We start from the raw sequence: 16,118 nt of genomic DNA on the forward strand, positions 1-16,118 counted from the left end.
AAGAGAGAGAGAGAGATGAAAAAGAGAGAGAGAGAGAGAGAGAAAGGAAAGGTGAAAGAGTGAGAGAGATGAGAGAGAGAGAAAGAGAGAGAGAGATGAGAGAGAGAGAGGGAAGACGAAGAGAGGAAAAATGAAAGATGAAAGAGAGAGAGATGAAAGAGAGAGAGAGAGAGATGAAAGATGAAAGAGAGAGAGGGAGGAAAGATGAAAGAGATGAAAGAGAGAGAGGAAAGATGAAAGAGAGAGAGAGGAAAGATGAAAGATGAAAGAGAGACAGAGATGAAAGATGAGAGAGATGAAAGATGAAAGAAAGAGAGATGAAAGATGAGAGAGAGATGAAAGATGAGAGAGATGAAAGATGAAAGAAAGAGAGAGATGAAAGATGAGAGAGATGAAAGAGAGACGAAAGATGAGAGAGAGATGAAAGATGAAAGAAAGAGAGATGAAAGATTAAAGAGAGAGAGAGGTTAAAGATGAGAGAGAGAGAGATGAAAGATGAGAGAGATGAAAGATGAAAGAAAGAGATGAAAGATGAGAGAGAGATGAAAGATGAAAGAAAGGGAGAGATGAAAGATGAGAGAGAGAGAAAGATGAAAGAGAGAGAGAGAGATGAAAGATAAAAGAGAGAGATGAGAGAGAGATGAAAGATGAAAGAGAGAGAGATGAAAGATGAAAGAAAGAGATAAAAGATGAGAGAGAGAGAGATGAAAGATGAAAGAAAGGGAGAGATGAAAGATGAGAGAGAGAGAAAGATGAAAGATGAAAGAGAGAGAGAGAGATGAAAGATAAAAGAAAGAGAGATGAGAGAGAGAGTTAAAAGATAAAAGAGAGAGAGATGAAAGAAAGAGAGAAAAGATAAAAGGGAGAGAGATGAAAGAGAGAGAGAGAGATGAAAGATGAAAGAGAGAGAAGATGAGAGAGAGAGAAGAAAGAGAGAGATGAAAGATGAAAGAGAGAGAGAAAAGATAAAAGAGAGAGAGATGAAAGATGAAAGAGAGAGAAAGATGAAAGAGAGAGAGAGAGAGATGAAAGATGAAAGAGAGAGAGAGACAAAAGATAAAAGGGAGGGAGAAAAACAGGAAAAACAAACAAACAACTACATGTAAAATAATCACACCGTGACGCCTCTGCCTTTCTAACTGTGTGTGTGTGTATGTAAGCTGTAAAACCTGAAGACAGTCAGATTAACAGTTTTTTGTCTCTATCTGCCATTCTGCAATTCATCTCATATAAACAATAACGTGGCGCACAGCGTGGCGTGAAAAAAGGCATATACCTTTGACGTTGCGTGACGAACTCTGTATTCCTTGTTCACACGTGAACGCAAAAAAGGAGTTTTTAAAAACCTCAGTTTTCGGTGATTCGAAACGCCGTTTACATGTGGACGAAACAGCTGCGTTTTCAAAAATACCCGTGTAGGTGCAGACGTAGTGTAAAAGAGTTAGTAGTTTATTTTATTACTACCTGTAATTTATTGCAGATTACTTGTATTTGCTTAATTGTTTACTAAATGTTTGAGGTGTGAAATAAACCGCATTGGAGCAAAGTATGGGTGTGTGTGGTTGGAGGATGCGTTTGTGGGTGCGCGCGCGCGCGGGGGGGGCGAGCGAACATTTTTCTTATAAAACAAAGGGGGGCCTAGCAAAAAAAGTTTGGGAACCACTGGGTTATGGCGTTATATTTGTGCCACTATTCTGAGCGCACGTAAAAAAAAAATTGCAAGTGCAAGTGTTGCGTTTTGAGGAGAAATTTATTTTGAGCGAAGAAAAGCTAAATTTGAGTGAACAAAATTCATTGCTGCGTGCGAAAAATGTATATCAGTGTTTGCTATTATCCACACACACACACACATACACACACACACACACACACACACACACAACAGCAGCCCCTCTCGCTCAGTTTTTGCATTTGCGCTCGCTCGCAATGTGTTGCTCGCGCTCTCAACATTTCTGCCTGTGCCCGCTCAACTCTTTCTGTACACCGTTATATTTGTGCCACAAAACCAGCCAATCACACACTGGGATGCAAAAAAAATCTGTTTGGCTGTTTTGGTTGCCAATCAGCTCGAAATGACGAAATGCAATATCCCAGAATGCATTTCATCCAAAACTCAAACGAGGCAGTGGCGGAGGAACACAGAGTGGCGGAGTTTGAAATGTTACTCTTTCTGGGTCACAAAATAAACTTTTAAGATATTTTCATGCGAGAATGGTGCTGCGTAAACTTCAAATACCTGCTCGATTTATCGAGACATCACATATTTACAAAAGTGCTCTGACGTTTTCGGAGATTTGATTAAAACAATTTAATGAGTTAAATGTCGACAGGGAAAGAGTGGACCAAAGCGTGGGGAAACAGCTTCTTTGAACTCTGCTGTTATGTAATGTCTCTGGATGATGCAGCACTGCAGTCTAAAGGGATGCTCCTGTCATAGCTGCTCAATAAATATTTCAGTGAAATTGCTCTACTGCTATTTTGGTATTCTGTTACCTTGAGTCACAAACCAGCATTAACGCTGCAAGTGTAATACTGATAATAATTAGGTCCCCAAACACAAAACAATCACAATCACTAAAAGAAAGGACTTTCTCTGGGAATTTGCAGTATTTCATCTCTTGAGTCGGCATTCAGAGTGACACCAGTGAATGTGTAGGTGGATCCAAGATATGTGCAGTGATTCATTTTCAGTGTTATCAGAGTGTAAGAAGTTGTCTTCGTGGCTCAAACTAGCAGAAGTCAAAGCTAACACTTCTCTTTGAAATTACCATCTTTTAAAGACGTTTAATTAAAAACAACATGTCAGGTAATGCTATATAAGAACCAGTCCATTTTTACTACAAAGCCAGTTCAACCTATCTGGGATATCTTTCTGTTATCTGGATTCACTTGCCCTAACATTGTTGATCAGAGTCAGCAGTAACATGAAGCTGGTTATCAACTCTTTAGTTAACCCAGAGTTTCCCCTGCATGTTCATATGAAAGGAGTGACAGCAGCTGACCAAACACGAAGGGGTGTTTCATGGATCGCATGACTCTTCCTTCAAAGACAATAATCCCTTAGTGCCTGCTCCAGAGATGTTATCAAATGGTGATAAGCTCTAAAAAGCATAAATGTAAACCAGTAAACTGCAACACTGTTGATAAAAGGACAAAAGATCAGTGCTGCACAGAGCAATAAAATAAAGATTTTAATTCCAGTTAATTATTTTATCACTGTGTTCTCAGTGCTGCTGTTTATTTCCAAAGCGGCGACTGCACGTTTAGAGCTGTGAAAACTATTTAAACATTAAAGCTTACTGTCTCACAGCCTGATGAAGAAGACGTGGAAATCGCTGCAGTTTGTTGCAGATCTCAGTGATAACACTACGACTGTTCGCTCGGGTATTCCTGATGTGTGTTCTGTGTTCTAGTAGCTGCAATCCCAGCAGAAACATACATTTGATAGCAGATTAGAATGAAGTGTAAAAGAACTTTTGAACATTTTAATTTTGAAACACGGACATTGCTGTGACAAAGCGACACACAGTTTTAAGCATGGCTTAACAACCTGTACATATAACATGTATCCCCAGCAGAAAATCTCTTAAAACATGCTGTAAATAAAAGAATCAGTGAAAATGTTTCCAGCAGATTTTGAGCCAAAAGTGAACACCTAACCACTTACTAATTACCGTATTTCCCGGACTACAAAGCGCACCTGAATATTAGCCGCACAAGCTAAAATCAGGGGAAAATCCTGTTTTGTACATACATTAGCCGCACCTGACTAAAAGCCGCAGGTGTTTCAATGTTGACTTATCATATGTAAGAGAATATGCACAAAGGGAATTGTCAGGAAAGAGATGGCTGTTTGGAGACACACCCCTTTTATTAATATTTTGAAAAACAAGTTACGGGTACATATTTGCATAACTTTTTAGGTATATGTACAAGTACTGGTAAATACAAGTACGAAACATGTACTGTGCTTCATAAACAAGTAACAAATGTAGTACATAACAATAACCTACAGCACACCAGAAAAATAAATTGGACTACCTTTTAGGCTCAGGTGCAGTGACACGGCTTTAACAAGAAGAGAAGTCAGTCATTCACCACCATCCTTCTCTTCTTCCTGCACTAAAACCACCAAAGTCCTCTTCTCCAGTGTCGGAAACGAACAGGCTCAGGATGGCTTCGTCATCCACTCTCCGCTTCTCTCCTTCGTTGTCACTTTCAAAACCAAAGAAATCCTCGTTGTCAGTGTCAGAGTCGAACACCCTCTGAAGGGCCGTGGCGGTGTCTCCATCATGCAGCAGTCCAGCCCTTCGAAATCCGTTGGTGATCGTGGATGTTTTCACACTTTTCCACGCTGTCAGATTCCACTGGTGGAGTTGAGCATAACTTGCTTTTTGCAAGTTTATCGCCGCTCATCATCCACGCCTCCCGCTGAACGCGTAGCGCTACTTTGAAGTTTGTTTTTCGCGCTACTTGTACGGCACTATGTAGCCTGGCGGACGGACATGTGACCAACATACCACTCTTGAACCCCGATACTGTGTGTCTGATCACATGCCCTTCCGCCAGGCAACGTAGTGCCGTACAACAGCGGAACAAACAAAACAAATCCTCTTACGATATCACAAAAATCACGGACAATCCTTAGAAAAGCCGCACCTGACTAAAAGCCGCAGGGTTCAAAGCTTGTGCAAAAAGTAACGGCTTATAGCCCGACAATTACGGTAATTATAATTGCTAACTTTCTGAGTGCTCTTCATCCACCTCTGAGTACCCAGTAATATCATTAAAGCTGTAAATACATCCTTCATACTGCCCACAATTTAAAAACAAAAAGATTTGCACAGCAAACAAATGAGAGCAGCCAGCCAGAGAAGGCTTTGCTTAGATAAATGTAACTTGAGCACAGATGAAAGGTGGTTGTTGGGTAACTGAGCATAAATCCCAATTTTTGGATAACTCTGATTTGTTTGGTCTCAAAATTCTCGCAAATGTCAGCGACACATTTTAAACAATACAAAATGTGTTTTAGACATGTGAGAGGGTAAATAATGCTGCTGCTATGGAAGCACTGGTATCTCAGGAAGGGCCTTCAGTCTCTATTTTCAGAAGCTCAGAGCAAATTCTGGATAATAGAATAAAAATGAATGTCATATTTCCAATGCCCCTGTTGTTAGAGGGGTTACAGTCAGACATCAACACAATTGCTATTTGCAAAAGACACTGATTCACTTAACATGCTCGGGTACACCATTTGATTTTTGGAGAAGTTCATATTTTCGAAAGAGCGTGGCTCAGTGCAGTTTAGAAGTGAAATCATCAAATTAATTTGAAGCCTTACGTATACAAGGCAGGATTTAAAAAACCGTGGGTGGTAACAGTCATCTTAAAGTTAGTCATATTTTGCTCAGTCTGTTCTCTCAATGCCTCAAACACAATCTGAGATACATGGAGTTACTTGCAACATGTGAAATAGCAGCTTCATGAATGTCGATGCAGTTACATCCCCGTCCCCACTGTCTTTCTTCTAGCTAATGTTTTGTGCCATTAGCTTTGTTGGTGAGAATATATACTACCTGCTCCAGTGCTAGCCGGTTAACCGTAGCTTACGTCTTTGTGTTGTTGTGTACTGTTCGAGTAAATCTGTTGCAATGAATGAGTGAGAGGATCCAGACAAAAGACAGTGAACACAAGTTAATCTAACAGGGTGAAAGAAAGAGGCACAAAAACTACACTAAGACTAAAACAAATCAGGAACTGTAAGTGCAGAATACTGATGAATATAAGAACATGATACAACAGACCTGCAGAACCAAGGACCAGTGTTGGGGAGTAACAGAATACATGTACCGCCGTTACGTATTTAAAATACAAAATATGAGTAACTGTATTCCGTTACAGTTACCGTTTAAAAAGGTGGTATTTAGAATACAGTTACTTTGTTGAAATAAATGGATTACACGGCGGTACTTCCCTGTTTCATATTGTGGCGGGTCAGGACTGTTTGGGTTTTGTTTGACAGCTACGTTCTGTTGTTCCAGGCGGCAGCGTTACGGTTGCCATGGTTACAGGGTGACGCTCTCGCTTTGCGTGTTTCCTGGGTGAGAGAGGCCTTTTTGTTGTTGTTGTGCTAACAGGCAGAATGCTACAGGTATAGCTCTAAAGAATGTAGCATCATGGGCAGTGTAGTCCGTGCTGCAGGGAGAATGGACTGCCATACCCGTTATGTGTCTGTGAGCGAGGGAGGGAGAAAAAGGAAAAGTACGAGCTGTCATCGAGCAGAAACGGGAGCTGGAAGCATGTAAATATAATAATAACCACTGCAGCCAAGAAGAGAGCCTGACGAGCCCAGCTGTAAGTAAGCTATTAAGACTTGACTGTACACTGTGTTCGTGTTTTCCTCCAAAAACAATAAGTTCTGTTGGAGCAGCCTTTCAACGCCTCTCTCTGTCTCTGCTAGCAAAGTTGACCCAGACAACCAAGTAAAGCTAGTTTTCAGCTACGAGCCCGACACGAACCCACCGTATTAGCCAGAGGTCCCTTTACTACGGTTCGGAGCCGCGGACCTTCAGTAACAGTAATAAATCACAGCAATAGTACATTCATGTAGTTGTAAACAGCATGATAATATATAAAGTAATCCAAAGTATTCAGTGAGTGTGAGTGAGTGATATGTTTTTTTATTGATTAGCATTCAAATATCTCAGTGAAGACAGAACAAAGATTTACCACAAAGCAAGAAAGCATGAGACAAGGCTAATCAAAAGGTATTGGCTGAAGCATTTGCTTATTACGCCAACCCTTTTAACAAAAGATCTTTTAGCATGCAGCTCCTGTACACAGGGCTCGAAGCAAATAATAAAATTCAATTCAATTCAATTCAATTTCATTTATATAGCGCCAAATCACAACAAATGTCGCCTCAAGGTGCTTCATAGATACAGAGAAAAGCCCAACAATCATATGACCCCCTATGAGCAAGCACTTTGGCGACAGTGGGAAGGAAAAACTCCCTTTTAACAGGAAGAAACCTCCGGCAGAACCAGGCTCAGGGAGGGGCGGGGCCATCTGCTGCGACCGGTTGGGGTGAGAGAAGGCAAACAAAGCAAAAACAAAACAAACAAACAAACAAACAAGAAAAAAACAAAAAAACAGAAAACTTTCCACCTTAGTAAGTAACTACATCAAAGCAAAAGAATCAAGAGGTTTTTTTGTTTTTTGTTTTTGTTTTTTTTCTGCTCTTTTCATTCTTGATATATATATTTTTCTAATACTCTATTTTTAAACATATTTTTAAACAAGGAAAATGAACTACACCTTTTTAAATCACTGTCATAACTATTCCACAGGTTAACTCCTCTAACAGAAACACATCTCTGCTTTATATTTGTCCTTATCTTGTTTTTTTTAAAGAAATCTGTTCCCCTTAAGTCATATTGACTCTCTCTGACTTTGAACAGCTTCTGAGTACTGGGGCAAAGCAAGTTATTTTGTGCTTTATACATTATCTGTGCCATTTTATATTCAACTAAATCATAAAATTTCAGGGTATTCAGATTAATAAACAAAATGTTAGTTGGTTCTATATAGTTTGATTGGTTTATAATTCTTATAGCTCTTTTTTGCAACTTGAAAATAGGAAGAGTGTTCGTTTTATATGCATTACCCCATATCTCCAGACAGTAAGTCATATATGGAAGCAACAGAGTACAATAGAGTGTGTATAATGATTTTTTGTTCAGGACATGCTTTTATAGAGAATAGCAATGGTTTTTGACATTTTTGTTTTCACATGGTTTATATGAGACTTCCAACTCAGCTTATCATCAATTATCACTCCAAGAAATTTATTTTCGTACACTCTTTCAATTTCAATTCCATTAACCCTGATTTTAGATACATTTTTCATTTGTCTAGTGCCAAAAATAATCAATTTTGTTTTCTTTATATTTAATGATAACTTATTTACATCAAACCAGTTTTTTAATATATTTAACTCCTTTTCCGCTGTAGTCAGAAGCTGTTCTAGGTTTTTACCTGAGCAATACAGAGTGGTATCATCAGCAAACAATACACATTTTAACAGTTTGGAAATGCTACATATGTCATTTATGTATAATATAAATAATTTAGGGCCCAGCACAGAGCCCTGAGGAACACCACAAGTTACCTTCAACTGCTTAGATTTTACATTATTGAATTCGACATATTGATATCTGTCATCCAGGTAACTTTTCATCCACTTGTATGCTAACCCTCTTATGCCATATCTCTCTAGTTTATTCATTAATATAGAATGATCAATCGTATCAAACGCCTTTTTTATTCGCCTATTCAGAATACGTTACTCTCATTGAGTAACGTAACGGAATACGTTACAGAATACATTTTGGGGCATGTATTCTGTAATCTGTAATGAAATACATTTTAAAAGTAACCTTCCCAACACTGGCAAGGACACATGAAAACCACGTAAAGATAAACATGAGCTCCGAACTTCAAAACCCTGGACCACATTGGGACTCATGACCAAAAAATAACAAAATCACAGTTTGTAGGCATTTTCTAAAAGAGGATGACAGATGTTTCCCGATGCAACAACCTGCTTTCCTCTGAAATGATTGGTAATCTACCCTCACATTTGAATAAAATCTATTGTAGTACAGTCAAAGCTTATCCATTAATCACCAAGTTATGAAATCTGACATAACTTTTGAAAGAAGCCCATTCATTATGTGTTATGAAAGTAATGTCAGCAGCTGAAATGGTTTTTCCAGGCGTAATATCTGACACACTGCTCTGGTCCCTGTTAGGAAATGAATGCTGAACTGTGGCAAGTGGCTGATGCTTTTATGAAACATTAAGTCAGTGTCTTGCACACCTAACAGTGTATCCTTTTTAGAAGTGGGAAGTAAGTAATTCTTTTTAAATAGGAATTTAGTGAAGCTCAATTAAAAATAGTCATCAAGAGTGGCATCAGCGTTTGATGATATGACTGCTGAAAGCAGAGAGACCCATAAAAAGGCCTAGCATCACAAGATGAAATAGAATTGGTACTGGAAGTATTTCATCATTGTGGGAATAGTTAGGACCCAACTACAAGTATGTACTTTGAAACCTTGATCACTGAGTACGGTGGGATTCAGTCTGTAGCACTGGCTGCTCTATAATTGTGTTAGAGCATACTCTTCAGTTCATCTGGCTCATCTTTCCTCAGGCTTTTTCCCGTCATGCTTTCTCTGTTTTCTCACCTAACGCCACCCCTTCTTCTGTCTGCTGTGACAAAAGCCTCAGCTACACCTCCTGAATACCAAAACTGGCACTCTCTGAGAACAGTGAGGTAAATCCTCTGCTGGAAGGCATTTCCCTTTGAGGAAACACTGCTGAGGTTCACTTTACTGGACACATTGACGAGATGTATCAGCATCCTACATGTTACTGCTCTGACACAGAGGTCCAGCTGATATTGATTTTTGCTATAAGGTGACCTGTCATCAAACTGCAGTGTGATGATGATGATGAAACATTCAGCATTACTGCAACTGTATAAGCTCTCGTTACCCGTGTCTGCAGCGTTTGCTTCAGCACCTGACCCATTCTGAACATGGAAATAAATAACAGCTGACTTTGCTGCCATGGCAACCCCTCCCGTCCGCTCTCTAGTTGTGTTTCCCTCCATACATCCACTCTCTATGTTGCAGCTTCTGTCTCTCTAGTATTGGTAAAGGAAATTAACAAGAAAAAATAATAATTGTAATTCATCTGTTATACACCAAAAGGTGTAGCACAAACAAACGTTTTGGTTGTAGGTCTTTTATAAACCTTTGAAATGGAGAGTTTCCGCTAGTTGGTCATTAGCTCAGCGGTCCACCTGGCCTGAGGGGAACCAAACAAATATTACTGGTGTATCTGTATTCTGTATATCATTAGTGTATTTGTAGTTTATTAGTGGACAGAGTTTACAGGCATGACTACTGGAAGTAGTCAGAGAGCAGACACACTGACTAATAATAGGACCAAATCCGCTGCCAAGCAGGGGAGTTTACATGTTCTCCCGTTGTGGGTTCTTTGCAGATCCTCCAGCTGCTTCACACTCCAAAGCCATCCTTGTTAGGCTTGTTGGTGATTCTGAATTTGCCATAGGTTTTATTGTGAGTGTGAATGGTTGCCTGTCTCTGTGTTGGTTGTGCGATAAAGTGGCAACCTGTCCAGGGTGTACCCCGCTTCTCATATCGTGACAGCTGGGATGGACTCCAACCCTAATTAAATTGTTCTTTTTATGAGACAATAAAATTTGGGGCATACTGTCTAAATACTAGTTTCCATGCATTGTGACTGAACAACATTATGTCACAATGCAATGCATTGTTTTGAATAGTAACCGCAGTAGACCTACGTGTGCTGTCTTCTTTGATAAAGTAACTCTAAAATCCTTTTTTTCTTGTTTTTCTGTGTTACAGTTGAAAGGGAACTGGTTCAGAAGAGGACCTTCACCCGTTGGATAAACCTCCACCTAGAAAAGGTTTGTGCAGAGCATCGTGATGTTATCACTGCAGAACATTCACAGGACTAGAAACATAAATCATGGTCTTCATGCTCAGTTACTGCAGTTGCTACTCTAACTGCGGTTAAGCAGAGGAACCCGCTCATGCACATGGTAGGACACACAAGATGGATATGGGGACAGCCACTCTGAATTATGTATGTGGTTGTGTGAAACTGCCTGTGTGTCACATTAAACTTTCATTTGGTTTTCTACTGTTGATCCAATCTACTGTTAATCTATTCCCCAGACATACTCTGTTTCTAGAGACTGGTTATGATTCTGTGGAGTCTGGGCTTTTCTGCTCTGGAGCTTCTGTTTTGCTTTTGTTGGCAGTTCTAATCAGGGGTGAGTCAGAGTTAGCTGTGAGTTGGAGTGTCTGATCAAGGCTTTTGTTTTGCCTCACACAATGAGCCTCTCTTCTCTTATTCACTCTTTGGCCATGTGTCAAATTTCTGACCCACTAATTGACAATCATACGTTTGTCTGCTGTCAACTTGGAAAGTTGATTCCCCCACCCTCTGACCTCTCCAGCACACAACATGCATACCATGTTCAGACTGGTTCACAAATCCCTGAGTTGTTTTTTAATTGTTATGACAACAGAGCTAAGTGTTGGCTCATGCAGACTGGTTTTAATAATAAGCCTGTGCTTGCACTTGTTGCCGTTGGCCTACGTACCATGTCTTTAAGCAGGTAACAATTAAACCAAGACTTCAAAACCCATCATTTGACCCAGCCGTCTTAGCTAATTATAGGCCAATCTCCAACCTTCCTTTCATCTCAAAAAAGAGTAGTTGTCAAACAGCTAACAGATCATCTGCAGAGGAATGGCTTATTTGAAGAGTTTCAGTCAGGTTTCAGAGCTCATCACAGCACAGAAACAGCTTTAGTGAAGGTTACACATGATTTCTTCTCTGAACCTGGTTCTGCTGGGGGTTAGTATCGTAGGGTTTTTACTTTACAATGTAAAGCCCCTCAAGGCTTCTGTTGTTGTGATTTGGTGCTATATAAATAAAACCGGACTGAACTGAATTGGTGGTTTTGGTTGCACTCAAAGTAGGGGTGGGCGGTATAGACTGTATACGGTAGAAACGATATAAATTTGGCCAACGGTAGAGATTTTGACTATACCGCGATAGCGCATGTTGATGGGGTCATCAAGCTGCCCCTGTTTTGGTCGAAAGCATTGCAGCAGCTGCAAACAACATCATCTGCAAATTATGCCGGGCGACAATAATAGCAAAGAGATGAAGCACTGTTGAAATATGGGGAAAGCCAAAAACTGCGCTTCCTCCACTTCCGTAACATTGATTCATTAATGCTGAATTCTCTCGCAGCTGCTCTATTCCCATGTTGTTGCAGTATGTTAATGACTAACCTCGTATTGTGGATGAATTATCTCAGTTGTTCTCCTGACTGAGGTTTGGTCCGTTTACAGCATCCTGCCATGCAATTGCATTTGTCCCTGACCACCAGAATCCTTCACGTTAACGTTTATCGAGTATCAAGTTAGCGTTCATCCTCCAGCTTCACTGTGCTAATGTTATGCTAACGTAGCTGTTTTACTAGCGATCACGTAGGACATCATTATGTACCAGCTAGTCCAACTTCAGTAACCCTAAAAAAGTCGCTGCTGTTCAGTTTTCTGTTTTCATTTATGTTGGAAGTGATAACAGAGCTGTACGTTTTAATTTTTTCAGAAATCTCTCAGTCAGAACATGCTATATCATGTTTAGGTGGAAACTAGCGAGCTAACTTCCTGCTAACTTCTAACTCCGTTGAATTTAATAACTTCTGTTTTCATGGATGCCTGGATGTTAAACTTAATTGTTACACCTGGTAAAGCAGCAACGCTGATGATTTTATTAAAGGTGAAAGAATTTAGACAGTTTTTAACTCTTAGTGATGCCGCAGTGTTTGTTTGACATTGGGACCTGAAGAAGACGGAGTTTTGGACCCACATTACTCCGCAAAGCTCCTCACTACGGCAGCCATAATGCTCCGACAATCCATCAAGCAGTGCGGTTTCATGGCTTACCAAAGTCGTACTAAAACATTTTTTGACAGATTTCTGCACGTCGTGTACCACATAAAATCGGTTCGAGGTCAGTAAGCACAACCAAAATTCATACATAAGGCACACTGTCGATTTTTGAGAAAATTAAAGGATTTTAAGTGTGCTTATAGTGTGTAAAATATGTTATACAGAAGAAAAGAATATATCGTGATATATATCATTACCGCACATGCTTCATATTATACCGTGATATGGATTTTAGGCCATATCACCCAGCCCTAACTCAAAGCATCCGTTTAAAACATTAACATTAATTAAAGTGTACAGCAGTGAACCTTTTCACATGATTTTTCACAAAGCTCTTATAGTTTGCTGCACAGCTGATGACAGGAAATGTTACACAGTTTCTACAATCTTTCAATGCCCAACCTTCATCAGCTTGTTGCCAACCGGAGATTTCAGTGATTTAAGACAGTATTAATGTTGTTTTTGCTCTGTGCTGCTCAGCTTGAAGCGTAATGATCTATTACAGTTTAGATCTTGTTAATTCCCATCACTGGTCATGTTAAACTAAACTCTTCAACTTCTTGAAATTGAGCCTTTATGCTAACATTTTCTGTTTACTTTATTAAATATCAGATTTCATTCAGATTTAAATGATGTAGGTGTAATGATGTAAAGTAGGTTTGTACAACCCAATCCACAACAAAATGAGATGTTTTAATAACTGTAAATAAAAAAGAATGCCACATTTCACTTCAAACTTTTGGTCACTGTAAAATCCTCAATGGTACGAATCTTGGCCGAGAGTCGGTGCATCTGTCATTGTCATGTTCCTCAAAGTGGATTACTAAAATCACATTTTGTCAGAGTCAAACGCACACGTTACCCCAAAAATGCCCATATTCTCAGACCATGTGGAAGAACATACCAGAGTCATCCAAATATGCTACATAATTTTTCACACCAGACTGCACAGTGTTCATCAGCCTTTGAAAAGTGGCTGGGACATTTTTTTAACTTAAAAGATTTGGCAGTGTATTATACAAACCCATCTTCTAACATCCGATGACCGATCCGTGCTGGGTTAATGCAGTATGCGTGCTGGATGATGGGCTTGTGGTCACCACTCTCTATGTAATGCTCAAGAACTGTGGCTAGATGTTTTCAAAGTTTTGGTATTGTCATTTTTTTAACATGTTCACTTTCCAAAAGCGGGACTTTTCGTTCCTGTCAAGTCTTTGAATTGAATAGTCTATGTCATTGCTAAAAGCAGTAAAGAATATCGACTTTACTTCATGTTAGACTGAACAGTGGAGAGGGAACGGCATACCAGCTCACAGGCAGTATGTAAAACGGTTTGCAGGACTGAGTCAGTGTGGCTAACAACCAAAGCCAAGACATTAAATTATTCCTTTAGCTGAGAGATCTTCATTCTTAAACTGTTGAGGTGAGGCAATGAAGTTTGTGAGAGAAAAAGGGTGTGTGCATTTATCTCTATCAGGAGAAACCAGAACTTCATGATATACAAATGAATAAACACAGTCAGGGCTGGAATTCAAAAATGTATTATTTATACTATTTTTTGATTAAATATGATGCTGTGTCTCAACTTTTTGCTTGGATGATTGTCAATGACATTAACAGAAACAAGAATCTGCATCTGTGCTGCCAATTATCAGCTTTAGTAATTCCTAAAAAGGAAAACAATTTAGCATGATCATTACTGTAAATGGTAATAGACGCTTTTCCTTTCTCCATGTCTATTGTTAAAGAAAGCCCTCTTTTCTCCTCATTCTTGTTTGTCCATCCACAGTGTGACCCACCCATAGAGGTTCTTGACCTCTTTCAGGACATCCGGGATGGGCGCATCCTCATGGCCCTGCTGGAGGAACTCTCTGGCTGTAAACTGGTCAGCCTGTAACACTGAATTTTAAGTGCTAGATTGGTTTTGCACTACTTGCTTTGCCAAGTGTTGTTGCTGTTTTATAGGATACTTAATTGTACTTTTTCCCAGCTTCATGGGTTCAGGAAGTCCTCCCATCGTATTTTCCGACTGAATAACATCGCCAAGGTCCTGTCTTTTCTTGAGGAGAGAAATGTGAGTATGACAGTTAAGCAGTGGTTAAATTGCTGAATGAAATGCAGAACTGTGAGGACATACACGCTCTGTCAACAGGTAAAGCTGGTCAGTATCGATGCAGTTGACATTGCAGATGGAAATTCCTCCATCATCTTGGGACTCATTTGGAACATCATTCTCTTCTTTCAGGTAATTGCATTTTTTGTCTTGAAGCTTCTTCATCAAAATCCTCTCTCACTTCTCTAAGAAGAGGATGCTAGCACAAAACGGTATATTTTTCATAAGCTTTGCACTCCCTTTCTCTAAAAGGGAAAGAAAGCTCTTCTCCTCTATTCTAGAGTCAGGTCTAGGCGAGGTTAGCTATTGGCTAAACTATACCTTTTTCTTTTTTTAACTTCCAATGCAAATCTATGTATAACACAAACTGTAATATAAGCTTTGTGTATCCTAAAAATTGGCATTTTATAGCAAAGCCAACAATGTATTGACAGTAGAAGTTATTTTTTGCTTTGGCATCAGTGCTTTGACAAAGGAACTTTTGTTCATCACTGTTAAGTAGATGGACCTCAAAGCGTGGTAGCTAAGATCACTCAGCTAATCAGCTGCTATCAGGGGTGAAGAGGCAAATGTTAACCATCTTGTCAAATGTTCAGTCACAGCTGTTTTCTCATTCTGAGTAACTCTGACAGGGTAAACTGAACTAAAGGTGAAAAGCTCCACAGATTCTCCACTAAACGAATTCTGTTTTATTCTTTCACAATCTGTTTAAGGGTAACAATTTCATCCGATGGTTACTATAGTAACCATGATGTAATGAGTCAATAGATACGAGGACTTTACCTGTTTATCTTCAAGTGTAGTTTTGATCCAGAACAGCACTGAGTAGTAAAGTAGCTCAACTAACTCAGCTCTTCCACCACCCAGATTAAGGAACTTACTGGGAACATCAGGAGCCAGTTCCCCTCCTCTTCCAGCCTTTCATCCATTCCCACCAGCTCTGACTCTGACACATCCTACAGCAGCACGCCATTGGACGACAGGCAGTCAGCATCCACAGCCGTGCGAGAACAAAGCAGGGCCATTAAGAAGTTACTGCAGTGGGTACAGAAGCGAACACGCAAGTGAGTTGGAGCTGCCGTTTCCACTATATGGAAATATGTTACATGCATTATACAATTACATAGTTTGTGTCCTTTTGGAAAAGCAGTAATTCTTTGGATCTGTTTGTGTTTGATCCAGTTAGTTCTTTGTGGTCCCTCTGTATTCTGCTTTTCTCTTGCCTTTTTACCCTCACTGCCCAACTGGTTGAGGCAGATGGTTACCCCTCTAGAGCCTGGTCCTGCCGAAGGTGTTGTCCTGTGAAAAGGACGCCCTTCCATCCCATTGTCACCAAGTGCTTACTCATCGGGCATCGTCTGATGTTTGGGGTTCCCTCTTTGGTTATGCAGGTTTTTTTGCTTTCAATGGAAAGT

At 39.8% G+C, this 16,118-nt stretch overlaps 1 protein-coding gene across 4 annotated transcripts in view; it reads left to right on the forward strand.

Moving 5' to 3' along the window:
- Positions 1-16,118, forward strand: part of clmna (calmin a) — a 45,814-nt gene that overhangs the window by 16,165 nt on the left and 13,531 nt on the right. For all 4 annotated transcript variants that reach the window (XM_085142658.1, XM_085142659.1, XM_085142660.1 and 1 more), the window contains exons 2-6: positions 10,461-10,522; positions 14,380-14,475; positions 14,581-14,664; positions 14,743-14,835; positions 15,571-15,767. In XM_085142658.1, the coding sequence (XP_084998784.1) occupies positions 10,461-10,522; positions 14,380-14,475; positions 14,581-14,664; positions 14,743-14,835; positions 15,571-15,767 (532 nt within the window). The remainder of the gene's footprint in view (positions 1-10,460; positions 10,523-14,379; positions 14,476-14,580; positions 14,665-14,742; positions 14,836-15,570; positions 15,768-16,118) is intronic.

Source organism: Neolamprologus multifasciatus, chromosome 19 (assembly GCF_963576455.1).
Source record: "Neolamprologus multifasciatus chromosome 19, fNeoMul1.2, whole genome shotgun sequence".
NCBI classification, from domain to species: domain Eukaryota; kingdom Metazoa; phylum Chordata; class Actinopteri; order Cichliformes; family Cichlidae; genus Neolamprologus; species Neolamprologus multifasciatus.